Below are 25,646 nucleotides of genomic sequence, written 5' to 3' on the forward strand. Positions count from 1 at the left end.
AATGCTCCACATATCTTAGAACATAAAGGAAAGCCTTCCCTGGACAGTAGATGCAGTTTCTCCAATAACATCAGAATAAACATTAATACCCTTGATTTGACCAGAAACAATGAATGAGCAGGCGTCCCAATACTTTTGTCCATATAGTATACCTCAGGACTATATATGACTAGGTGGAACTTGAGACTTTTATGGGCACAGCAACATTATTTCCCATAATGTCCCATCTTTTTCCAAACAGCTGCCGCTCACCTGTTCTCTGTGCTCCAGCAGGCAGGAAACGGAGGCGGTCACACACAGCACCATCTGCAGCAGCTTAGGCAGGTACAAGCGAATGAGGTGGCCCAGTTTTTTGATCACCACGTCAATAACGTTCAGCAGGCCATGCTGCCGACCCAGAGGAAGAACAGCAGAGCCGTCGGTTTCAACTACAGCTCTCTCCACTGCAGCCAGGCATGAACCTGCAGGGGAAAACAGAGCAACAGGAGCAGAGTGAGGACGTAATCAATAAATGTGATTTATCAGGAATCACGGTGTTACATTAATAAAACATATACTGTCAAACTATCTCCTGATTATAATGTTTACTTCAGGTTTTTTGATGATATATGTGGTTCTATTTTGTATCTGGTATTATGTTTCATATATAGATTGTTTTGGACAAAAGTATTGGGACACCTGCTTTTTTTTTTTTTTTTTTTTTTTTTTTTTTTAAGAAGTTTATCCTGCTTTTGTTGGAGGAATTGTCTCTACTGTCCAATAAAGACCTTCTACCACATTGTTTGGGAACATTGCTGTAAGGAATTGGATGTTGGATGCTCACCACCCCACCTCTGGGGGACTTTATACCCCTCAAGCCCACACCAGGGACTAGACAAGTTGTGCGTGTGCATTGGAACCTCTGTGTCAGCAGCAATGGGTGCAACTTAAAGTAGCTGAATGCAGTCATTAAAAGCGGTGTCCACAAACATTTGGCCATATAGTGTATGATGATAGAATTATCAGAACTGATAATTCAGTGCAAAATGATATGGAAAAGTACCTTGGCTGTAGTGGCAGACAGGTTCCAGCAACAGGTCCATGAACATGGCCAGCTCCTCAGGCTGGCAGCCTGCCAGGAAGCGCAGTACGATGGAAGATCGTGTGGCAGCCACAGCTTTACCCTGGAACTTATTACCAGCCTTGGTGCGCATCCGTCCGTACAGGATCCTACACAGGAAACAATCCCCATCCTCCATTACTTAGACATTCTCACACACACACACACACACACACACACACACACACACACACACACACACACACACCATCCTTCACCCACTGTCACAGTCATAGCAGAACATTGTGACCACCCCTGGTTTGGAGTAAACTTGGCCCGGGATGTCACAGATGCAAAGTGACTGCATTTGCTGCACGTATATATATATATATATATATATATATATACACACACATATATATATATATATATATATATATATATATATATATATATATATATATATATATATATGGACCATATATATAGTCCATGCCACAACGTCTCGCTAGGATCATCCGAGCCAAGGATGGTCATTTCCACTACCAGGTAGGTGGTCATAAAATTCTTATATGACTGTGTGTGTGTGTGTGTGTGTGTGTGTGTGTGTGTGTGTTATGCTGGCAATATTTAAAGCTGTACGAAAATTTAAAAATGACTAAATCACTATACACATTATATTTGTATTATATAATTATATATTAACATGAGGTATTTGACCATTCTAAAGAAATCACTGGATCTTCAGATTGACCTTCATACAGCTCCAGGAGCTTTACATCATACTGAGAGGCAGCAAGACAGGATACTTATCTAAACAGCACACACACCTCATGAGCATAGGGATGAGCTTGGGACGGTGCAAGTCCAGCACCACTGATCCCTCCTCAGAGATGTTGAAGTGAACGATCTCATCCTTAAAGTGCCTGTCGTCCAGCAGTTTCTCCAGATTCTCTCTGAAAGGAAGGAGCAAAACAGTCAGACACACTTTTTCTAGCAGATCATGCACCACTACAGAGCTTATCCTGCTCTACTGCCCAGGGGAGAAGGCATCCCCAACTCCCCAACTCAGCCCAGAAGTATTGGATGAATTACCATCCATCAATCCAGAGAAATTATGTTGGACTTTACACCCCTCTAGCCCACATCTGTCAGGGTGCCAATACGTTCATGCGTGTTTATCTGTTCCAGAGGGTCCTATTCTATTGGCAGTACTTCTCTACAAGCTGCATGTGCATTTGCACATCTGTATCAGCAACTAGTGTAAGTTAAAGTTGCTGAATGCAAACCTGGGGACGTGAGTTGGGCTAGGCTAAAAGCTAACCGGCTACAATCACTTCAGCTTGCTAACAGCACATCGAGCTGAGAGGACACTATGAGAGGACAGCAGTAAATTTCCAGTAAGACCCAGGACATTTTTTTTTTCAGTGTTAAAACTATGCTATAATACTCATCTTTTGTGAGCCGGTGTCGTAAACCAGCAAATAAAGACCCCCCTGGTTTCTTCACAATGGGAAGATCAATGAGTTTCATTCTGAGACAAAATAACAGGGTGGTAAAGGCTTGTAGTGCATCTGAGTCACTTACTATTACCATACATCAAGGAACTACAGCACTATGCATCTTAGGCCAGGCCTTCTTCACTTGTGTAATTACATGTAATTGTATTTAATTACTTAACTATGCACAACTATGTAACTATGCCACAGCAATTAACCAAAGCAGGGGTTCGGAGTAGTATAGTAGAGCACACTAAATTCCTTTGCTGAAATCATAACCCGGACAATTGCCTGGAAAATGGGTCAGGGCTGAGTGCCTGAGTGCACGTCTCTTTATTTCCGAAGACTGATGACAAAGACACGCAGCAGCGTGAGGATGTGAAATAAATCCCATAATGGAGTAATGCAGCGAGACAGCGAGGCTTTTTCATCCGTCAGACCCGAAGAGCATTCCACTCTTTCTCAGAGTGCACAGAAACACGAGCCATACAGGTAATCAGCAGCAGCATCTGCTCTGGATATAAAGGGCTTCCTTTATAGTCCTCAGTGCAGCATGTTCCCTTATCACGGGGTCATTACTGTGCCAGCAGGAAACGAGCAAACCGTGATGAAGGGCAAGCCGACCGCTGAAGGAGCCCACTTACTTGTAAGGGAGGATGTCTGGGTCTTTGTAGGTTAGCATACAGTCCAGGGCTGCTTTCTGGATTTGCTGGTCCTTGTGGCACAGCAACTGAAGAGGAGAAATGGGGGAGGTTGGCGTTAGGGTGCATGCACACATCATTACGGACCCAAAAATGGTTCTTCTATGGCATCTCTCAAACGAACCTTTTGCAGCACCTTTATTTTAGGGCTGAAAGTTGGAGAGAAATGAAAAACCTACCTGTGTGTAAAGCTCATGCAAGTCAGGTTCCAGGTACAGAGCTCTGGGGTTGGTGAATTTGGAGAAGACCTTCAGATGTGCAGTAAGCTGCCTGAGAAATAACGAACAAATCAACAATGTATTCAATAATCAATAATCATCAATAATCAAAATCAGAACATCAGGAAAGATCTTACTTGGCTGCGGCTCTTCTTGGCATTTTTCTCCCCTGATGTTTGGACTCTTCTTCATCCTCCTCTTCCTCTTCGTCTCTCATGTTTGCATCGTCCTTTTCAGCATCAGGCAGGTCGTCTTGCGATGAAGAGCATATCATCCTCATCAGGTTTTGAGTGGGAGCCACCAGAAGGTCAGCTGGATAGAACTCATTCCTGTCAATCATTTCAAAGACAGAACATATAAGCCAATCAGATGGTTGGGCATGTTCATTGGTTAACTGTCTACTGTAACCAATTCAGATCAATCACCTAGACAACTAGGCCCCAGGTCTTCAAATCTGGACCTAGCATCCAGAATCCAGACTGGAAAATGGATTCAAGGTCCAGATTTGACGACCTCTCAAATAGGCTAAGTATGATAAGAGAAGTGAGACCTGGTCAATGCAGCAGGAGGCACTACTCAGCTGACGATAGGCATGGATAGGGAGCAAAATGAGTTTCCAAGCATAAGTGCAACTTTACATGGACCCCAAAATATATGGACAAAAGTATTGGGACAGCTGCTCATTCATTGCTTCTTCTGGCATCAAGGGTATTAAAAGGAGTTTGTCCTGCTTTTGTTGGAGTAACTGTCTCTCCTGTCCAGGGAGGAAGGATTTCTGCTAGATTTTGGAGGAGCACTGCTGAGATTTGACTGCATTAAGCAAAAAGAGCGTTAGTGAGGTCATGATGTTGGATGATCACCACCCCACCTCATCATCCCCAACTCCCCAACTCATCAGAAAAAAAGTATTGACTGGAGCTCCATCACCATCATTCCAGAGAACACAATTCTTCCAGTTATTCTAGTCCACTCCTGGCATTAAGCTGTGTCAGCAATAGGTGCTATTTAAAGTAGCTAAATGCATTCATTAGAAAGGGGTGTCCATAAACATTTGGACATATGGGGTACATGCATCCATGTCTGTTCACATGTCCCCACAAGTTCCTTTTGCACTTCAGTGTAACACACAAATATTCTCTCTCTCTCTCTCTCACACACACACACACACCTGATAAAGCGAAGCAGCAGGGGGCTGAGCTCTCGGCTGCGTGGTTCCACCCTGTCAGGGAACTGGGCCATGGCTTTCCAGAGCAGGCTGCGGAAATTGGTGAAGTCCGTGCGGTCGTTCGAACTCCTCGCCTGCTCCAACTGCTCCAGAAACAGAACCCCTACGTCTCCACTCTCTAGCACGTCTGTGCCTGGCTCCCGGGTCCGTCCTGAGACCTGCTTACCCGTCTCATTGTCGTCATCATCATCATCCTCTTCAGTGAGCAGTTCGTTCTCTGAGGAACAGAGAGATGTTTTTCAGGCCATTAAACTTGTTCTACATACATTTGCTACAGTATAATTATGACAATTATTAAATAACTGAATTAATTAGCTCCTGTAAATGAATGAGAACCCACCAGCCAGACCAGCGACCAGCTCTAGATGTTCATAGTAGATCTTCCAGAAGTCCTTGTTGTCCATCTCTCTGGCATAGCTCCTGAACAAAAGTTAGTTATTATTATTATTAATAATAATAATAATAATAATAAGGAAAAACAAATAGAAGTAGCAATCTAGGAACGAGACGTTCTCCAGTGGTACTAGACTCACGCAATTAGATCAATTACAGCATCCCACAAAGGTCGGAAATTGATGAACAGCATTGCAATGAGATACCGCAGTGGAACCTGCGAAAACACAGAAAATCATCAGGACACTTATTACCAGGGGTGTAAGAAAATATCGATATTTTGAAGTATCGTGATATGAAGCAATACTGTAATCAATTCTCAGAAAAACACAAGTATTGATTTTTAATTAATATACCACCACACAATATCATTCTGCCTACAGTATTCCAATATATTGAACCGTAAACCCAGTATCATGATACACATCGTATCGCCAGGTTCTTATACATAACCTATATACTATTAACTATTCATCCCCAATAGTGCTGTAGATTCTTCATTGAGACTATCAACTTCGAACAATAGTATCCATCAATATCTACAGCTGAAAAAGACTAGCCAGAGCTCTGAGTGGGCCAGCAGACTGAGGCGCTGCCACTATGAGCCCAGCATCACTGGTTAGAATCCTGGGTCGTGCTGCCTGACATCAGCAGCCGAAGCCTGAGAGAGCACAATTTCTGGGTGGGTGGGTATGTATCTCTGTCTCTTTTTTTTCTCTCTCTCCCGCTCTCTGTCTCTGTCTCGCTTTCTCCCTCTCCCTGTCTCGGTCTCTCTGTCTCTTTCCCCCTGTCTGTCGCTCTCTCTCACTTCAGTGTGATACTGCCGGCACAGGCATCGGCTAGTCGATGCATCAGACCTGGGTACCCTGCGCTTTCCTCAGAGCGTGTTGGTTAATGCGCCCGGTGATGTTGCATGGACGGCAGTTTGAAAACAGGAGGTGTCTGCTTACATAAGTGTCAGGCCTCTCCCTCCCAGCCTGGGAGCCTTATCTGTGATGGGGGAGAGTACTAACAAGCGGGTCGGGTAATTGTCTGTCTAGAACTGGGGAGGAAAACTTAAAAATAATAAATGAAAACTTTTAAAACATAAAAAAAGAAAAAAGAAAAACCTCTGTCTACCTGCTTGAAAGGCCCCTGGGGTAGGCAGGGTTGCACCAGGTCATGACGCAGTTTGCGCAGGTGCAGAAGCTTCTCCCTGTAGTCCTGCACTGTGGCTGGAACCTGCTCAGCCTGCATGCAGATGGCAAATACAGTCTGCATGCTCGCGCTATCCTCCCCCTGTGGAGGAAAGGAATCCAGAGTTCAGAACCACTAAACACGTCAAGTTCACATGGAAACACCTCACGTGGCTAAACGGTCATTCGATAGGAGATACCTCTACTGGTTTGGGCAGCTCTGCTTCAAAGTGTGACATGATCCTCAGGGTCAAAAGGCGAACCTGAATACAAAAATGTAAAAAATACAAAAATTTAAAAAATAAAAATTTATTTCAGATTTCATTCAGATTCATTGAGATTTAACAGATAATCAAGGAACTAGAACAGGTATAACTCTACCTTGGAGACGTTGGAAGAAAAGTTGGAATTCAAAATCTGATACAGTTCTAGTAAGGAACTGTGGGACAGCTGGGCGGAGCAGCCATTGAGTAACAGTCGAGTATAGTACAGGTCGAGCAGCAGCAGCGCGGAGAGATCAGTAGGGAATTTCCTTTGAGGAAAACACAGATCACACCAAATGTAATCAGCACCAGAGCCGAGATCAACACTTTGATACCTGACCAGAAACCTAAACTTACTCTATGACGCGCCTGATGAGCTGGTCTGGCAGCAGAGAGGATACCAACGCAGTTTCCTTAAAGCTTAGTAGGGTAGTCAGAGCTTGCCTGGCCACAAACAAGCCACCTAAGGGGAGACATAAGGGCATGCTGAGGGTCCTAAATTAACTCAAAATGCAAAAAACAAGACCACAGGGACAAAAAGGCCTCATCCTTAACACAGAGCACTGACCTCCGCCAAGTGTTTCACTGAGCACCTCATGCAGCAGTCTGTTCAGCAGAGCGGCAAGAGGAGGGATCACAGCGGTTTCCTCCAGCGGCCTGTAAAACACCATCCATTTAAATGATACTGCATCAATCACAGGCTGTAAGGATATGCACCCTAACTACTTTTGATATTTTAGTCTGTGCAGTAGAGACCAGAGGCGGAGCCAGACTCGCCTACTCATTTGCTAGACCAGCCCCCTTCTCCCAGACCAAACCTGAGTGTCTCAGACCGCCTTCATTGAGCTTTCAGCGCAGAAGCAGAGCAGATTTCCGATAAGTGGAACACAGCTCCAACAGTAAAAGTGCAGCTCTACAACCAGGCTCTTCCAGCCAGGGCTGCCTGTCTGTCAATCACTTCATTCCTAAGTGTAGACCCGCCTTCTTACGATAGAACAGAGTAAGGGTTAAAAACTGATTTCTGGGGGAAACTTAAAAAGGGGCCAATATTAGCACAGAGGAAACTAACTGCTGGAATTTGGAGACACTGGAGATGGAAAGACTGGAAAGATGAGATGGAAAATAGGCGGCGGTTACACGTGATACTGCAACCAGCCTGCAGAGGCACTAGACCTGTTAGATGCTAGACCTCTGGTTAGACCCCAATAAAAAAGCAAAGGCCAGCTCTGGACATGGAGGCCCTTTGTCCAACACAGTAGGACAAAAGACAAGACAACAAGAGACATCTGAGTAGGAGCTCTTACCTGAGGTGGGGCAGCAGCACCAGAGCTGCCCAAGGCTGGGAGAGGTCAGACAGTGGCCTCTCCTCAGGGACATCTATGAGCGAGAGGATGAGCTCAGGAACCGATCCTGACTGGGACTGGTCCACACTAAAACAACATACAGACAATGAGCAGTCCTCATAAACCTGGATGGCATATGTGAAGTGACATGTAACAGGCAAAATGGACAAAAGTATTGGGACACTTGCTCAAACATTGTTGCTACTGAAATCCAGAATATTAAAAAGTAAGTATCCTGCTTTTGTTGGAGTAACTGTCTCTACTATCTAGGGAAGATTTTGAAGCAGAACTGCTGTGAGTATTTGATTGCATTCAGGGACAAGATGCCCAACATGCCAAACTCATCCCAAAAGTACTGGATGGAACACCATCCATCATTCCAAAGAACACAGTTCTTCCTCTGCTCCATAGCTCAATAATGTTGGGGGGCTTTATACCCCTCTAGCCCACACCTGGCATTAGGCAGCATGGTGCCAACAGGTTTATATTTATTCTATTCTAAGGGGTGTCCACAAACATTTGGACATATAGCTTAGCTTGCAACACCAGGATCATTTAACCAAAACATTTAAACATGCTTTCCTCTAGAAGCTTAAGGCTCCATCCTCACCCTACAGACTGTCCAGTGAAGACCAGTGGGTACTTCTCAAAGGCCATGGAGCCGTCAGTGGGCGGATGGGCTTTAGCCAGGATCAGCCTGACCAGCAGCTGCAGAGTGCGCAGTCTGCTCAATGAGTCCTTTCTGCAGAAGAGCTTCTCCACAAACTGCAGCAGACTGGGCAGAAAGAGCTGCGGAGACAAGGTGCACAACATCAACCTTTAACACTCACTGGATTTTCAGAGTTTTCGTTTATAGCTAATTAAATCCTTGAGATAGAGGCGGGCAATGTGACCCTATTTTATCCTTATGATATAAAATATGATTCTCAGCATATTGTGGTCATCATCAGTACATACATAAGACTGACCAGCTGCATTCTAAACCTATTATAAAGACCATATTTAGCCCTATTTGTAATATATGAATGAAACCATTGTATTAAAAGTGCCAAAAATGCATTTATTGAATATTCTTCATAAAAAAATACAATTTACCACCCTGTTATTTTGCCTTAAAATGAAAGAAGCCAATTTTCCTATTACACCGAGCTCATGGGTAGCTCACCTGCTGTTACTGGCTAGTTTACGGCACTGAGACAGGCTCACAGAAGCCTGATATTATAGCACAGTCTATAATCGACTATAACACAGATTATAACCAGTTAGCTATTAGCTGTACCCCCACTTTTGTGCTCGAGTCTCCAGGTTTGCCTTGTGTCTCACTCATAAGAAACAAGCCAGTGTTTCCCTTCTGATGTGTGTTCAGCTCCAGTTTGGAGGCCCTCGTTTGCCTCTGCGGCTTTCACTTCATCTTGTGCCAAAATGGTCTGGAGGTGACGAGCTGCCCTTCAGTATCAACACCACCATCTTCTCTCGAAGCAGCAGCTGCATTTTGGGCTTACTTTAATGGGTGGAGTTTGTGTAAATATAACAAGTCAAGACTGTGATGTAACAGTTTTGGGGTTTTGGCACTGGCTAATTTTCCCAATTTTGTATAATAATAATAATAATAATAATAATAATAATAATAATATCTTTTAATATTCTGATTTTTTCTTTGCCTTTTTCTTTGCCCACCCCTACCTCCAGCTATCCTCCTATTAACATTCTCTAATGACAGCGGAAAAGAAAGGTCACATCTCTCACACACTGACCTGTTCAAACTGCTCCATATCAAACATCTCCTCAGAAAATGCCAAAATGAGATCCTGATCCATCCCACTGATGAAGACCTACAACCGCGGAAAAACACACAGTTATCAGACTACTTTCATACATAACACAAACACAGACAACACTTGCATGATTACACACACACACACACACACACACACACACACACACACACACACACACACACACACACCTTTTTCACCAGTTCTTGAGCCAGGCTGGTCGGTACAGAGACGTTCTCTCCCAGTAGAAAGGACGAGACCACCTGTAGCAGCAGCTGGCAACAAGAGTAGGACATGCCGGGGGTCTGGACCAGTTGGACCAGCATCTGTAAGACCAAGACAGAAACATGCTTTTATAAAAGGGAGGGGCACTGAGTAGCAGGTCAGGGACATAAACCGCATCGCTCTAAGAACCCTTAGTAGCACCCCCTCTAGTGGATGGGTTTTTATTCTCCCCACTCCTGGGGCAACTTGTGTTGTCTTTTGGTATATCGGGGCTGCTAAACGCCTTCAATGGAGATATAAATGTATGCAAGCATACCTCACAGACAGACTCCGGTTTAGTGATCCTGGCTCCTTTTCGATGATCTACTAATGTGTGGTAAATGAACAAGATCCTTTCCAGGTGTTCACTGACTGGGCTTGGGTCAGCAGCCTCCAGCCTCTGCAGCACGGCCTTCATTGAGCTCTAAGCAAAGGACAAAAACTATTATCAACAGGTACCTCAATTTCCACAGCAGTAGATCACTGGAGTTAATAAATGTAACTGGCACATACATTGGACTGCAGTTAGAGCTGGGCAATTCATCAAAAATTCATCAAAGCCAATATTCAGAACCTCTAACCCATGTAATTAGGGCTGGGCGATATGATAAAAATACTATTGTGAGAATTTTACCATACACAATATTTACCACAATACATATAATTCACAGGCTAAAACCATCAGATTCTTATAAACTACTATTCTGATCCTCTCCTGTACTGAATACAGTGATTTATACTCATCATCTGCTGCTCTTCATCTAATTACACCAGTCTAATTACCCTGTAGTAATGAAACCTGCAGCTGATCAGTGTTTATTAATCACTTATAATATCCTCGATAGATTTAAAAAGCATATTGTGCATCACAATAGCAAAATTTATCACGATACGATATAATATCACCATATTGCCCAGCTCTGTATGTAATCTAGACCACACTGATTATTTAAAACCCTGTAAGTACGTTCTCCACTGTGTGTGTCCATGTAGTCCCCTAAAAACATACTACTGCACTTGGGGTCACGTCCCAGTCCGTCAAACGCGAGCCAGATCAGTCCAGCGGATTAAATAATCGTTCATTAATCAAAATCAAGGTCAAATGTTCAATTAATCGTGATCCAGATTTAAGGTAATATCGCCAAGCCCTTCTATGGAGTCTTTTCTTAATGCTGCTGTGAGCAGAGAAATAATTATCTACCTGTAAAGAATCCCAAAGAACCAAGAAGTTCTCCTTCTCCACATAATTGGCTGAGGACTCGGCCGTCTGGTCTAAGGCTTCTTTAATAGCGTCCCAGGGAAGAACATCACCTCCATCCTCAGCTGGACCAAGCTTCCGGAGAACCACTGGAAAAGCCTAAGAAAAACAAATCCAGACAGACAATCAGAAGCTCAAATACTAATAGTTAAAGATCATGGTTAAGTCAACATGATGGCAAGTAATGAATATATAATTTATAATAAATAAATAATTACCTACAGGTGATAACCGTGCTAACAGCAGGTATACATAACTGATTTAGTAACTACAGTGAAACTTATATGTAGTATGGTATGTAAGGTGAACTAGTGCTGTAGTCTGGACCATATGAGATGAGAGCAGGATATGAAGGGTCTGAATCAGGACCAAGATTTTGCAGTTCAAGAAAAGTCATGTTCAATACTTTGTTTGTAGCTCATCTTACGAGACGGAGCTGCTGTACATCCCGGGAACTGCTGGACTTCAAAACGATCTTGCCATCACCTTTGAGAACTCACTGGTCACACCTTCTACAGAAGCTGGAAGCTTTGGTGTAGTCAGTTAGTTGGATGATCAGTTATCGTTCTCAAGCCATGTCGCAAACGTAACTCGGTCCTGCAGATTTCTCCTGTATTTCAACATCCAGAGAATTCCACCCTTCCTCTCTACAGAGTCGGCCAGGTGCTCAGATGTTCAGTCTCTCATCACTTCCAGACTTGACTACTGCAACTCTCTTCTGGCTGGTCTCCCTCTGAGCACCATCAGAGTCCAATGGCAGAGTCCAACGCTCGCGGTCTTCAAAACCAGACTAAAGACCCTCCTCTTCTGAGAGTACTTGGGTGGTGACCTTACTGACTTGTGTTTAGTCACAAGTTCTTGTGACCTTACTGCACTTTTGTAAGTCGCTCTGGAGAAGAGCGTCTGCTAAATGCCTTAAATGTAAATTTATTACACGACAGACACCACTACAGCTCATTTAAAGCAGCATTATGCACAAATTGGGTATTTATTGCTACTGGCCAGTGAGTTACCCCACCATGTGGGAGACTGGGGTTCAATTCCTGGTTTGGGTGACTGTGCTGTGCTACACCAATCAGTGTCCTTGGGCAAGACTCCTAACACTACACTGGCCCTCCTCTGTAATACGAGTTACCTTGTAAGTCGCTCTGGATAAGAGCGTCAGCTAAATGCCATAAATGTAAATGTAAATGTATTGCCTCTGGGCTCCCTCTACAGTTGGGGAGTGTAATTCATTTTAACACCACTGTTGTAAAGAGAAATTAGGGACGTCCCGATCCAGTGACTCTGGTGTATCTGGTGCTAATCCAGGCATTTTTAATGGACTGGGAATCAGCTATTAAAGCCTGTGTGAGCCTTTTAAAGCCATTTCCAGCTTCTCCTGTGAAAACTACTCTCAATTTTTTCACTGACTTTATTACGGTATTTGCTGACGTTACCGTTTACCAGCCTAAACAAGGCTAGAGTAAACTCTTTACCACCTTAAATAATGCAGTCGTTCCGTTCGGCTGTTGAAACGTACACACTGGAACTGCAGCACTATTTAAGGTGGAATGTTTTGAGAGTTTGAGCTAGAAGCCTTGTTTTGGCCGCTAAGCGGTAAGGCCACCGCACTTATCAGCTCTAATAAAACTCTGTTTTTGTTTCATTGACTGAAATAAGCTCACAGATGATTCATGTCAAGGGTAGTTTACGAAAAAGAGGGACAGGCGGCAAGGTGGGACGGAAAGTTTGGGTAAGACTTTTTGGACTCCAGCTTAGTTCAGCTCAGAGCCTTGTTGTAAATGTGGCGCAGCAACAATGGACAGTCCACAGACCAGCAGTCAGGGTTACACTATATATACACACACACACACAGACACACACACAGACAGACAGACACTGGTCAGGTAGGCCAGTCAGACTGGACTGTAAAATATTCATACTAAAGTAGATTAAATAAATAAATAAATAAGTAAATAAACTACTGTTAATTAACGTCGAGTTAACGTTAGCTAACGTCTTACCCAAGTCGTGGGGCCGGATTATTTATGGTATCGTCCGACAGCAGCATTAAGATACTCGGTATTCAGATCGTGGGGTCAAAAGGGTCTTGATCGGGACATCCCTAACACAAACCGAAACACGGGCCTGTGCACAGATCCGTGCAGTTTCAGGCCTTCGTTTCCGCAACCAGAAAGATTTAGGTACACACAGACTCACCGTGTTGGCACAAGAGTGGAACATGTTGCGGACTCCTTTACACATCTCGAAAATGAGCCTTCCCACTCCCTCGGCCTTCTGAGGGTGCTCCTCCAGGTCTTTGAACATCAGCGTGAACAAAGCATCAAAATCTGGAACCTGAGCGGCGAGGCAGGAACATCTGTTTACAGACCAACTTCACACGAGCACCAACAACGTTCTCACTGTGACTCTAAGCGGGGCCAGAGATCTGGGCCTTTTACCTTTCTCATCAAAAAGGAGAAACTCTCAGCAGCAAAGTTGCGGATGTGTTCTTTCTTGTGGGCCAGGAGTTTACTGTAAAGACTGAAGACCAAGATGAGCCAAGGACCGTTAAAGGAAGAGATACCCCATCAGATACAGATCATTTCAAATATTTTACTTCCTTGAAGTCTTACCTATATATCCTGTCCATGTCCTTCACCATCAGTCTCCACAGGTACTTGTACAGGTAGGACAGACAGGTAAAGGACCACTCCAGCACCTCTGTACTCTGTGTCTCCAGCAGGGAGGTGATGATGACGAAGAAGTCAGGAAAGTGAGGGTAAAAGTCCGTCTGGAGGTCCCGCGCAAGCCGCACCACGAGACTGCGGAGGGGAAAAGGGGTTATGGGGTTACGGGGTTAATGCTCTGGTAATGGTGATATCTGGCACAGCTTGATTTGCCAGGCCCACAAGAACCCGGCACTGCTTAACCAGAACCCTGCATCTCAGAATCAGTAGATTTATAGCCAAACACAGCCTGAACTTTATTGTATGCAGAATTTTAATCCAAATAGTCATTTCTAGGCATGCGTGAGGACACCAGGGGCGTAACGATATGTGCATTCATGCTCTCAGACCATCAGGGTACAGGCGTTCGGGTTGGCGTATGGTAATATTTACACACTACAGGCTGTACATCCATTTCGGGGGGGGGGACTCGGAGTGGAGCCGCTACTGCTTCACCTTTAGAGGAGCCAGCTGAGACGGCTTGGGTATCTGATAAGAACGGCCTTGGTTGCCTCTTGTTGGGACAACACCCAAAAAGGAAGACCCTGGACATGCTGGAGGGATTAGCTAGATCTCCTGGCTAGCCTGGGGATCCCAGAGGGAGCTCGTGGAAGGGAAGCTCGTGGAAGGGGAGCTCGTGGAAGGGGAGCTCGTGGGAGGGGAGCTCGTGGGAGGGGAGCTCGTGGGAGGGGAGCTCGTAGAAGGGAGCTATCAAATGCTATCAAATCTATAAAAAATTTTATTATATTATATTATATTTATATACATATATATACACACACACACATATATATATATATATATATATATATATATATATATATATATATATATATATATAGAGAGAGAGAGAGAGAGAGAGGCTTACTCCAGAAGAGGCTCGTAGGCCAGGCTGTTCTTCACCGCCAGATGAGTCTTCAGACTCTCCACGACTGCATTTTGGTGGAACACCAACATGTTGAAGGACTGACTCTTGTTCACCACCTCCCTCCGAAACTTGGCTGTGGAGCAAATCAAGGCATGTGTGTACAATCAACACAACGAACGACAGCAGCAGGTGTGCAAAACATTAACTGAATAAAAAAACACTTACTGAAGCTTTCTGTCAAATTCAGGTCTCTCCATTTTGTTAAGCCTTCAAAAAAGTAGGTGTCTACCTCCTATTAGGGAGACATGGACATATGAGGGACATATGGGGGCATGATCATCAGGGGCACTGGAGAGGCAGAGGCACTGTCAGTATGAGCTGGGGACACTGTAGACCATCAGACTCACCTCAGAATAACTCCCCGTGCGATCAATACGATGGATGACGTCTATGTTCACATTTGCGAGCCGTTCAGAAAAAGTAAGAAACTGCAAAAACGTAAACAAGACAATTAAACACGTTTAAACAACAAATAATGATCTGCTTTTAAAACTGGAAGAATAATACAGTTTTAAATGCGCTGATTTGTGCTGGTAATACGATAATAACTGTGTAAATAAATATGTAATGTATTATTTTAATGCTAAAATAATTAAAGGAATTTTATAATAATAATAATAATAATAATAATAAAGGGCAATGGGTCTTAATACTTAATAATAATAATAATAATAATAATAAAGGGCAATGGGTCTTAATACTTAATAATAATAATAAAGGGCAATTGGTCTTAATACTTAATAATAATAATAATAATAATAATAATAATAATAATAATAATAAAGGGCAATGGGTCTTAATACTTAATAATAATAATAAAGGGCAATTGGTCTTAATACTTAATAATAATAATAATAACAATAATAATAATAATAAAGGGCAATTGGTCTTAATACTTAATAATAATAATAATAATAATAATAATAATAAAGGGCAATGGGTCTTAACACTTAATAATAATAATAAAGGGCAATTGGTCTTAATACTTAATAATAATAATAATAATAATAATAATAAAGGGCAATTGGTCTTAATACTTAATAATAATAATAATAATAATAAAGGGCAATGGGTCTTAACACTTAATAATAATAATAAAGGGCAATTGGTCTTAATACTTAATAATAATAATAATAATAATAATAATAAAGGGCAATTGGTCTTAATACTTAATAATAATAATAATAATAATAATAATAAAGGGCAATGGGTCTTAATACTTAATAATAATAATAATAATAAAGGGCAATTGGTCTTAATACTTAATAATAATAATAATAATAATAAAGGGCAATGGGTCTTAATACTTAATAATAATAATAATAATAAGGGGCAATGGGTCTTAATACTTAATAATAATAATAATAAAAAAGGCTCAGCCTCATGTGAGCTCTGCCATTCCTTCTACCTGCAGCTACCAGCTGCCGTTAACCGCAGACTCACCCGGAACGTGTTCTCCGACTTGTGCGACAGAGGCTTTACTTTTAACCTCATCTTCTGCTCCTCTGTGCGGCTCCAGACAGACTCAGTTAAGGCGACACTTCACAAAACAACACTGTTAATCTGTTCTGGACGGGAATTGTTGATACACATGCCGTTTCAGGAGGCCACCATTTTGAACGAGGCACTGGCATTGGGGGAGTTTATGTTTTTCAAAATAAGAGTCCGTGTGTTCCGATTACGAAGCTATTCTTCGAAGCAAAGGTTGTTTCCTAATTAAATAATTAAAGATTATTAATGTAAACACGTTTTTATATCCGAGGTTGTTTAGTTTAATTTAATTTAATTATTTTAATTTAATTTAATACTTTATTTTACATTTTAAATGTAATGTGGTCAATGTTATGTTAAGCAGTTCTGATTTTCAAAGTAAAAGTCCCGCAGATTCCCAGCTCGTTGTACAGCCAGGACATTATTATTTGTGTATTATTTTTTTCTGTACATGATCAACATTGAAATGAGCCTGTGTCCTACAGAGAAACTAAGGTATCAAAGCAGAAAAATAATAATATTTCAACACGTATTTCAACAGGTCCCCAGTTCCACTGATTGTGGAAAAATTGAGGGATATTATTAGATACAATTAATAAATTAATACAATTAATATTCTTTGTTATTTTTTGTAATATTTTTAATTATTTATTAACTCAATGGAACCCTTAAAGTCTCTAAATATTATTTTTTTCAATAACCTTTTGACTGAAGTGTGTTTAGGTGGGACGGTGGAGCAGCAGGTTGTGTGTGTTGTGGATTGGATCTTCTCTCTGGACTCTGGGTGCTCTGGATTCCCTCCACCTCCCATAAACTCATGCTAAAATGGGTTATGCTAAACCCCCCTCTGAATGGTCCAGGCAATGTGTGGAAACACTGCTATGGATTGTCACCCTGCCTAGGTGCCCAGGGGGTGTTCCTCTGGACCCACTGTGCCCCTGACCCATAAGGCTAATGCAAATAGCACAAGAACTCATAAGAACTTGATAGTGCATCTACAGCCTTGTGGGAAACCCTGGAAATCGTACCGCTGCCTCCAGAATGATCACATTTATTGATCATTATCTTCACATTTACATCAAAGCTCTACCAGTTCTTTCATCTTCGTGGCCTTTGTATTAAGTTGAGACACTAAGTGGAAACCCAGGCAAGTTCTTCTGGAGCAAAAGCATGAGATATGCCTGGAATGTCAAGCACTGAGTTGAAGGTCCTCACCACCCAGGCCAGAAAGCCATTCGAGCTCTCGAGCTGGTGAGGAGGTGTGTTACCTGCCGGGGGGCATTTCTGACTCTCAGTATTACAAAGAGGTCCTCAGAGGTCTCCACTGGCCCCTTTTACACGGCCAGGGTTTCAGCTGAGCCACTGCTCATCCTTCAAGCAAACAACCAGGCATGATGGAGGACCCGGAGAACCCCACGCCTGCAGCGTCCTTCACTCCATGGGACTATGTGGTTTTCACCCTGATGCTGGTCATCTCAGCAGCTATTGGGCTGTACTACGGCTTCGCCCAGGGAGGACAGCGCAGCTCCAGGGATTTTCTGGTGGGTGGCCGGAGCATGACGGCAGTGCCTGTGGCTTTGAGCCTGACCGCCAGCTTCATGTCAGCCATCACGGTGCTGGCCACCCCAGTGGAGGTGTACTGCTATGGGGTCAGCTTCGTCCTCACCTGCCTTTCATTCGTTGCAATGGTGGGGATCAGCTCGGAGCTGTTTCTGCCAATCTTCTACCGACTGGGAATAACCAGCACTTATGAGGTGAGGCTCTAATGTAATATAATAATATAATAGTAATATATATATATATATATATATATATATATATATATATATATATATATATATATATATATATATATATATATATATAATTAATTAAATAATTATTCTTTGGTTTATTATAATTGTAATTATTTTAATTACTTTTAATGTACATAAACTTACTGTATTACATCATACAGTCACTGGTGTGAGCCTGCAGGGCTTGAACAGACACTGAACCCTCACAATGTTCATAAACAGGGTTTATTTATTTATTTATTATTTATGTATTTTGGGATATGCTACTAAATGAATGTTCTGACAGAAACAGAAGAATGTAGAGCTGAAAGTCAGGGGTCAGCGGCCTAGAAAGCTGGCGTTTGTGAGTCTTCTACACTGTGGGTGTTTTAACCTTTTTCTCACAAGAGTATTACATTTATATAAAATACATTTTACAATTAATAAGAGTGTGTGTTTAGTGATATTACCACAATCTCTCAGTATTGATCAGATCTCCACATGTTCAAATATATTCAGAAAGACAAAGGATCACACACACACACATATATATATATAAATGTCAGCTTTATATATATAAATATATATATACACACATATATATTTTGTATATATATGTATATGTATAGAACGCTGACGTTATTTAGTATATATATATATACACACAAAAACACACACACATATATATACTATATTATACTATATTATATATGTGTATATATATATAACACCCACACACACACATATATATGTGTGTGTGTGTGTGTATATATATACATATATATATATATATATATATATACATATATATATATATATATATATATATATATATATATTAATATAGTATATATGTGTGTGTGTGTTTTTGTATATATATATTCACTGTTTCATTGCAGTACCTGGAAATGCGCTTCAACAAAGCAACTCGGCTGTTTGGAACAGTGCTATTTATCATTCAGACAGTGAGTACTCTCAATGGCACCAATCCTTTATTTCTATTTCACTACTTAACCAGAAAATGATCTTTGGCTGCACTGACCACATTTTTCCCCCTCATTTCTCAGTTACTGTACACTGGAATGGCAATCTACGCCCCAGCTTTGGCTTTAAACCAAGGTGGGATTGCTTAACACCACTATTTGCCTTACCTTGCCTTACTGTGTGTACCTAATTATCTTGATTGATATTAATAATTCATCTCGTGCTGTAATTACTGAATAAATGCACACTGCTCGGCCTCTTTTAAAGAGTCAGAGGCACTCAGTGTATGTAATAGCTGCTCCTTAGCAGCTCAAGAGCCAGACGGATCCAGAAGTGGGACGCTGCGAGGAATAAAATGTTCAAAACCTGGATGTTTTAGTCCTGGAATGCGTTCTGCACCTGATCACCTAGTCTAAGGCCCTTGAAAAAACAGCAGGGGGCAGGGGGCACTCTGCACTCCACACAGAGCCGCTTAGTCCTTTATTAGGAAACATTATAATGATTCCACTACGCAACACAACATCACTAAATATAACTAAAGAAAAAGAAGTTCATCTGATTCATTTGAAGTGATTTCCATTAAGAATGCAGAGGCAGAGGCAGAGCTTTGGGTCAGAGGCATTGTGTGTGGGATCACTAAGTGCACTTGAAAGCTTAGAGTGGACTCAGGTCAAGTGAACTTATGTCCTGTTTGTTCATGCCCTAGTCACTGGCATAGATCTCTGGGGAGCTGTGATATCAACCGGAGTGGTCTGTACCTTCTACTGCACCTTGGTAAGTATGCCTAAAGAGTCTTCACAAGAGCCGACTGAAAACAGCCAACCCTTTCACTGTGAATTCTCAAGATCGTCATGAAATAGTAGCAGCAGTAAGGTTTTTGGGGGCTCCTGTATGGTGTTTTTAGACCTAGGCCCTATCAGCATTGTGTAATACAGGGAGTTCCAGCTAGTCACTGGGAATTGGAAATGACTAAATTGGGAAGAAAACAGTAGTTGGGAATTGGGGAAATAGTCACTGGGAATTGGAAATTACTAAATTGGGAAGAAAACAGTAGTTGGGAATTGGGGAAATAGTCACTGGGAATTGGAAATGACTAAATTGGGAAGGAAATAGTTGTTGGGAATTGGGAAATAGTTGTTGGGAATTGGAAATGACTAAATTGGGAAGGAAATAGTTGTTGGGAATTGGGAAATAGTCACTGGGAATTGGGAAATAGTCACTGGGAATTGGAAATTACTAAATTGGGAAGGAAACAGTAGTTGGGAATTGGAAATGACTAAATTGGGAAGAAAACAGTAGTTGGGAATTGGGGAAATAGTCACTGGGAATTGGAAATGACTAAATTGGGAAGGAAATAGTTGTTGGGAATTGGAAAATAGTTGTTGGGAATTGGGAAATAGTCCCTGGGAATTGGAAATGACTAAATTGGGAAGAAAACAGTAGTTGGGAATTGGGGAAATAGTCACTGGGAATTGGGAAGAGAATTCAGCTATTGCTGTGTATCTAAACGTCAGAAATAAACACTGATTAGCTACAACATGGTTAGGATCTGAAGGCTAATGTACCTAACAGGCGAGGGAAGGACCTAACAGGCGAGGGAAGCTTATAAAATTAGCGTAATGCAAACTGAATGTCTAAACTGACACATATTTGGCACCAAAACCAAACCAAACTGCAACCAGTTGTTAAATAGTCTCAAAAAGACTTTCCTCTTGCTTTGTGACCCAGTCTGGGTCTTCTTCTACCCGAGCTTAGGCTTTGTCTGCCCGTGGCTTGGTGCGCAGGCAGCAGCCCGAGGCCTGAATTGTGTCTGATTACAGTAAGTGTGATCTCTTCACTTTGTTTACAGCAACACTGTAAATCTGCTTCTGTGTTATGGCAGGGAGGTCTGAAGGCTGTGGTGTGGACAGACGTGTTCCAGGTGCTCATCATGCTGACTGGGTTCTTGACCGTCATCATCCAGTCTGTGCTGGTACAAGGTGGAGTCTCGGTCATCCTCAGCGATGCTGCTCAGGGGGGCAGAATCAACCTGTGGGAGTGAGTTAAAGCAGCATTATGAAGCATTTTTACTATATAAATAACAGCTTCACAATCACATTGAAGCTCCACTCACCTGTAATTGGCACCTTGCTACTCCGGGACATTTATACAGTAGCATTTATACAGTAGCAGAGCGCCGTACAAAAGTGCTTAAGCATTCACTCTGAACATCCAAAGCTAGTGTTGATAGACCCCGTAAACAAGATATTAATGAGTACCCAATACCCCCAATACAACGGTTTGCAATACACAGTTTCTAGAACCTGCATGTAGAGGTTACTTAACTATGCTTTACTTGGTGCTCTCAAAAGCAGTGGGTCTTCAGTTGATGTTGATGGAGGAAAATAGTTGGAATTGGAAATGCCTAAATTGGGAAGAAACTGGTTGGGAATTGGGAAATAGTCACTGGGAACTGGAAATGACTAAATTGGGAAGAAACTGGTTGGGAATTGGGAAATAGTCACTGGGAATTGGAAATGACTAAATTGGGAAGAAACTGGTTGGGAATTGGGAAATAGTCACTGGGAATTGGAAATGACTAAATTGGAAAGAAACTGGTTGGGAATTGGGAAATAGTCACTGGGAACTGGAAATGACTAAATTGGGAAGAAACTGGTTGGGAATTGGAAATGACTAAATTAGGAAGAAACTGGTTGGGAATTGGGAAATAGTCACTGGGAACTGGAAATGACTGAATTGGAAAGAAACTGGTTGGGAATTGGAAAATAGTCACTGGGAACTGGAAATGACTAAATTGGGAAGATACTGGTTGGGAATTGGAAATGACTAAATTGCGAAGATACTGGTTGGGAATTGGAAATGACTAAATTGGGAAGAAAACAGTAGTTGGGAATTGGGAAATAGTCACTGGGAACTGGAAATGACTAAATTGGGAAGAAAACAGTAGTTGGGAATCGGGAAATGGCATGGCAATTGTCAACCATATGTAGCTGAGAGCATAGCTAGCATTCGTCTATCTGGGTAGGTATGACGGCCCTCCCTCTCCCCCATCACTCAATGCAGTGCTAGCCAGCGTGGGTTTCTTCACCCTCTCTCTGTGCATCTTTGTCTTTGCACATTGTCTTTTTTTACTTCCCCTCTTCAGCTTTGATCCTAACCCTCTAAGGAGGCACACTTTCTGGACCATCCTGATCGGCGGTACATTCCTCTGGACCAGTACTTATGGTATCAACCAAGCACAGGTGCAACGATACGTGTCCTGCAAGTCCCTGCTTCATGCCAAAATGTAGGCACCATGCAATTCACAGCAGTCCATAAGTGCCAGTAGAGGATACACCATGAATTAACGAAGCCTCTGTCCCTTTCTAGGTCTCTGTATGTGAACTTGGTGTCTCTGTGGGCCATAAATCTGTGTTCAGTGTTTTGTGGATTGTGTTTGTACTCTGTTTATAAGAACTGCGATCCATGGACAGCGAATAAGGTGTCTGCTCAAGACCAGGTGAGATATCCAAGGCTTTTTGATACAGCACATGGTCTTTCCTTATCCAGCAATATGATATTGGACTGTGATGGACTGTGAACAGGGTTTGGTAGCAGTATTTCACCACTAACTATTCATTTCTGCTTTAAAGCTGATGCCATACCTGGTGCTGGATATCTTGAGGGATCACCCAGGGCTTCCTGGCTTGTTTGTCGCAGCAGCGTACAGTGGCACCTTGAGGTCAGGCCTCCCTAAGCTCTCCACCACACTTTCACACAGTCTTCCCGAGTACTATATTGAAGGTTATTTTGTTCGGACATGCCTTTGATGGATATTACATGTGTGTGTTTCCACTGAACGCTACAGCACCGTGTCCTCCAGTGTGAACGCATTAGCTGCAGTGACGGCCACAGACCTGATAAGCCCGTACTTCAGCGTGTCAGAGCAACGGCTCTCCTGGGTCTCAAAGGGACTGAGTGAGTGAGACTGAAATGGTGAAGAGAATTGTGGGATTGTGGTTCGTGATGTACACCAGCTCTATTTCTAATCATGTATAAAAAAACACAGGCATTTTCTATGGAGCGGTGTGCATTGGGATGGCTGGTCTTGCATCGCTGATGGGAGGGTTGCTGCAGGTGGGTCAAATGCTGTTATCACGGTTTTTATTGGTGTGAACGTTTGTTTTGCTGATATCTGCCATATCTGTCTATAGGCAGCGATCAGTATCGTAGGCATGATCGGTGGACCTCTGCTTGGCCTGTTCGCTTTAGGCATCCTGTTCCCTTCTGTTAACTCAAGGGTGAGTTGATTAAATATTGATTTCTGTTGATATTCATTCATTTGGCAGGTGCTATCACCCAGGGCAACCTTTTAATCACATACAAACAACGGTTAATAGACCTTACCTTCAGATTAATCAGTCTAAAGCTCTTGACTGAAGCCTTGGCTAAAGTCCTACAGGACTGCACTATGTGGACTGAGGCTGTAGAGCGCTGTCCTGCTATGTGCAATGCCTCATAGGGCTCTATTTTAGCAATCTTGAGGCGAGCCATCAACCTCACACTGTGCAGCTTGATTTGGGGGGCGTGTCGGTGTGTCTTTGCTATCACAACGATGGGAAAGGTCGCCTTGTACGCCTCAAAACTCGCAAAAGGCATGTACTGAGTCTCTTAATTAATCATGGGTGTGTTTTTTTTGGGCGTAACGTGCAGTAATAAACCAATCAGGGTGTCGCTCGCCGTTCCTTTTAAGAGCCAGGTGCGGTCTGAGTTTGACGGAGTGCTAATTTAAGGGGGTGTTGTGCGTTGGGCTGCACGCGCCTGTGTTGACAATTCACTGCCGAGATAGCAACGAACGCCTGACTGTTGACTACGCCTAGCTTGTTTTCAGGCAGTGGAGGTCCTGCCATGATACACAGCGATACGCCAGAAACTGACCTGAACACCCCTCATTTCGAGACCACCGCACCTATCATTGTTCTCTATTTGACGATGATGATGACTGTTTAACCAATCAGCAGTCTGCACTGTTGCTAGCGCCACCTATGCGTCCTAGTTAATTACACCTGGTACCCCAATATAAACAGAGTAACAGCGGTTAGAGCGCCAGGCTGTCGATAACAGGGTTGTGGGTTCGATACCCAGGCTCGGCAAGCTGCCACTGTTGGGCCCTTGAGCAAGGCCCTTTACCCTCTCTGCTCCCCGGGCGCTGGAGTTGGATGCCCACCGCTCTGGGTGTGTGTGTACTCACTGCCCCTAGTTCACTAGTGTGTGTGTGTGTGTGTGTGTGTGTGTGTGTGTGTGTTTACTACCACTGATGGGTTAAATGCAGAGGACACATTTCGCTGTACAGTGACAAATATGTGCACCTTTACCTTTTTACCTTTATTCAGGGTATGGGTTGCTTAATGGAAGGAGGGGGGGTAGAATAGGGGGTCACGGCTTTGCAGGTATGCTGTATTATGCTGTATCACACTGCCCTGTGCAAAAGCGCCAGTTGTAAGGTCTCTAGATGCAAAGCCCCCAATGGACCTGACTTGTAATTCCCTCACATTGAATGTAGACCAGCCAGAAGTAATCATATTTTTCGCAGGGCGGTTTGGCTGGGCTGGTGGCTGGGTTAGCCATATCGTTCTGGGTGTGTATTGGGTCCCAGATCTATCGGCCTCTACCTGAGAGTACCAGACCACTCGCCCTGGAAACACATGGCTGCAATTTCACCGTGGCTCAGAACGTCTCTCAGAACTGGACCCACTCTACACAGGCTGACCACGTCTCTTCCGCCCAGCAGGACAAAGCTCTGGATAGGTAGTTCTCCTACTGAAGATTTCCCATGACTGTGAGGATTGTCTGTCAGGATTGTTTTCAGTGATTTCCTCATGTTTACCTTGACTCTACAGGCCTTTGCTGGCTGATAGCTGGTACTCCTTGTCCTACCTGTATTTCTGCCCTGTGGGAGCTTTAGTTGCCATAGCTGTGGGGCTGATTGTGAGTTTGGTCTCAGGTAAGAGATGCTTTTAGCATCAAAAAACAGTGAGAACTATGTTTTCCTTGGCTTGTAAAACCTGCAAAAAAATTTCCATTCCTAGGAGATAGACCACCAAATCTGGAACCAGGTCTGACAGTAATGAAGGAGGACTTGACTTGCTACAAGCTTTATAAGACACTAAAGCAAAAGGTAGGTGTCCTTAAAAAGCCTTAAAATACCCTTCTCTACAACACTGGCATGACATCTCTTTATTTTCTTTCCAGGCCACAGGAAATGCAGATAAGCTTGACCTGGCTGGAGTGAAGAAGAGAAGATCTGGTGAAACCAACCTTGCATTTTGTGAAGTGGAGCTTGATATCACTAAAATTCAGTCCCACAGAGCTCCTGCATAATAAGATGCTTCCTTTTTGAGCAAGATAGGAACCGGATTTTGCTTTTACACGATAAACTTGCCCATAAAGTGCCATCAAATCCCTTAAAAGGCCTTCAGTATGACTGCATGTCTCCCCAGTTCCCATTCTTCAGTGAATATATAAACATGCTATCTCTGGACTATTAACGTGTGTTCAGTGTGTTCTGGAGCTGTATTCCTCTTCGGACCCAGATAAGATGCCACACATAAGCCCAAGGTCAACA

At 42.8% G+C, this 25,646-nt stretch overlaps 2 protein-coding genes across 2 annotated transcripts in view; one reads left to right on the top strand and one right to left on the bottom strand.

Annotated features, from left to right (window-relative positions):
• utp20 (UTP20 small subunit processome component) overlaps nt 1-16,509 on the bottom strand; it is a 34,881-nt gene extending 18,372 nt beyond the window's left edge. Inside the window, exons 1-27 of the mRNA XM_072673192.1 lie at nt 16,236-16,509; nt 15,140-15,220; nt 14,958-15,024; nt 14,733-14,865; nt 13,772-13,960; nt 13,598-13,679; nt 13,356-13,493; nt 11,097-11,252; nt 10,173-10,319; nt 9,823-9,957; nt 9,611-9,688; nt 8,467-8,645; nt 7,818-7,943; nt 7,082-7,170; nt 6,871-6,976; nt 6,632-6,782; nt 6,451-6,513; nt 6,195-6,353; nt 5,216-5,292; nt 5,023-5,102; nt 4,626-4,899; nt 3,595-3,786; nt 3,419-3,509; nt 3,183-3,268; nt 1,870-1,995; nt 1,043-1,209; nt 253-461 (exon numbers count right to left, since the gene is read on the bottom strand). Of these exons, the coding sequence (XP_072529293.1) occupies nt 253-461; nt 1,043-1,209; nt 1,870-1,995; nt 3,183-3,268; nt 3,419-3,509; nt 3,595-3,786; nt 4,626-4,899; nt 5,023-5,102; nt 5,216-5,292; nt 6,195-6,353; nt 6,451-6,513; nt 6,632-6,782; nt 6,871-6,976; nt 7,082-7,170; nt 7,818-7,943; nt 8,467-8,645; nt 9,611-9,688; nt 9,823-9,957; nt 10,173-10,319; nt 11,097-11,252; nt 13,356-13,493; nt 13,598-13,679; nt 13,772-13,960; nt 14,733-14,865; nt 14,958-15,024; nt 15,140-15,220; nt 16,236-16,286 (3,432 nt within the window). The 5' untranslated portion in view covers nt 16,287-16,509. The remainder of the gene's footprint in view (nt 1-252; nt 462-1,042; nt 1,210-1,869; nt 1,996-3,182; nt 3,269-3,418; nt 3,510-3,594; nt 3,787-4,625; nt 4,900-5,022; nt 5,103-5,215; nt 5,293-6,194; nt 6,354-6,450; nt 6,514-6,631; nt 6,783-6,870; nt 6,977-7,081; nt 7,171-7,817; nt 7,944-8,466; nt 8,646-9,610; nt 9,689-9,822; nt 9,958-10,172; nt 10,320-11,096; nt 11,253-13,355; nt 13,494-13,597; nt 13,680-13,771; nt 13,961-14,732; nt 14,866-14,957; nt 15,025-15,139; nt 15,221-16,235) is intronic.
• Nucleotides 16,510-17,677: 1,168 nt separating this feature from the next.
• slc5a8 (solute carrier family 5 member 8) lies at nt 17,678-25,293 on the top strand. Its single transcript, XM_072673484.1, has 14 exons — nt 17,678-18,037; nt 18,958-19,023; nt 19,126-19,177; nt 19,749-19,816; nt 20,925-21,079; nt 22,188-22,328; nt 22,412-22,541; nt 22,675-22,763; nt 22,890-22,999; nt 23,091-23,158; nt 23,236-23,322; nt 24,615-24,829; nt 24,922-25,025; nt 25,274-25,293. The coding sequence occupies exons 1-14, from the start codon at nt 17,678-17,680 to the stop codon at nt 25,291-25,293; spliced, it is 1,665 nt and encodes a 554-aa protein (XP_072529585.1).
• Nucleotides 25,294-25,646: the final 353 nt, after the last annotated feature.

The sequence above is a fragment of the Salminus brasiliensis genome, chromosome 2 (assembly GCF_030463535.1).
Source record: "Salminus brasiliensis chromosome 2, fSalBra1.hap2, whole genome shotgun sequence".
Classification (NCBI taxonomy): domain Eukaryota; kingdom Metazoa; phylum Chordata; class Actinopteri; order Characiformes; family Bryconidae; genus Salminus; species Salminus brasiliensis.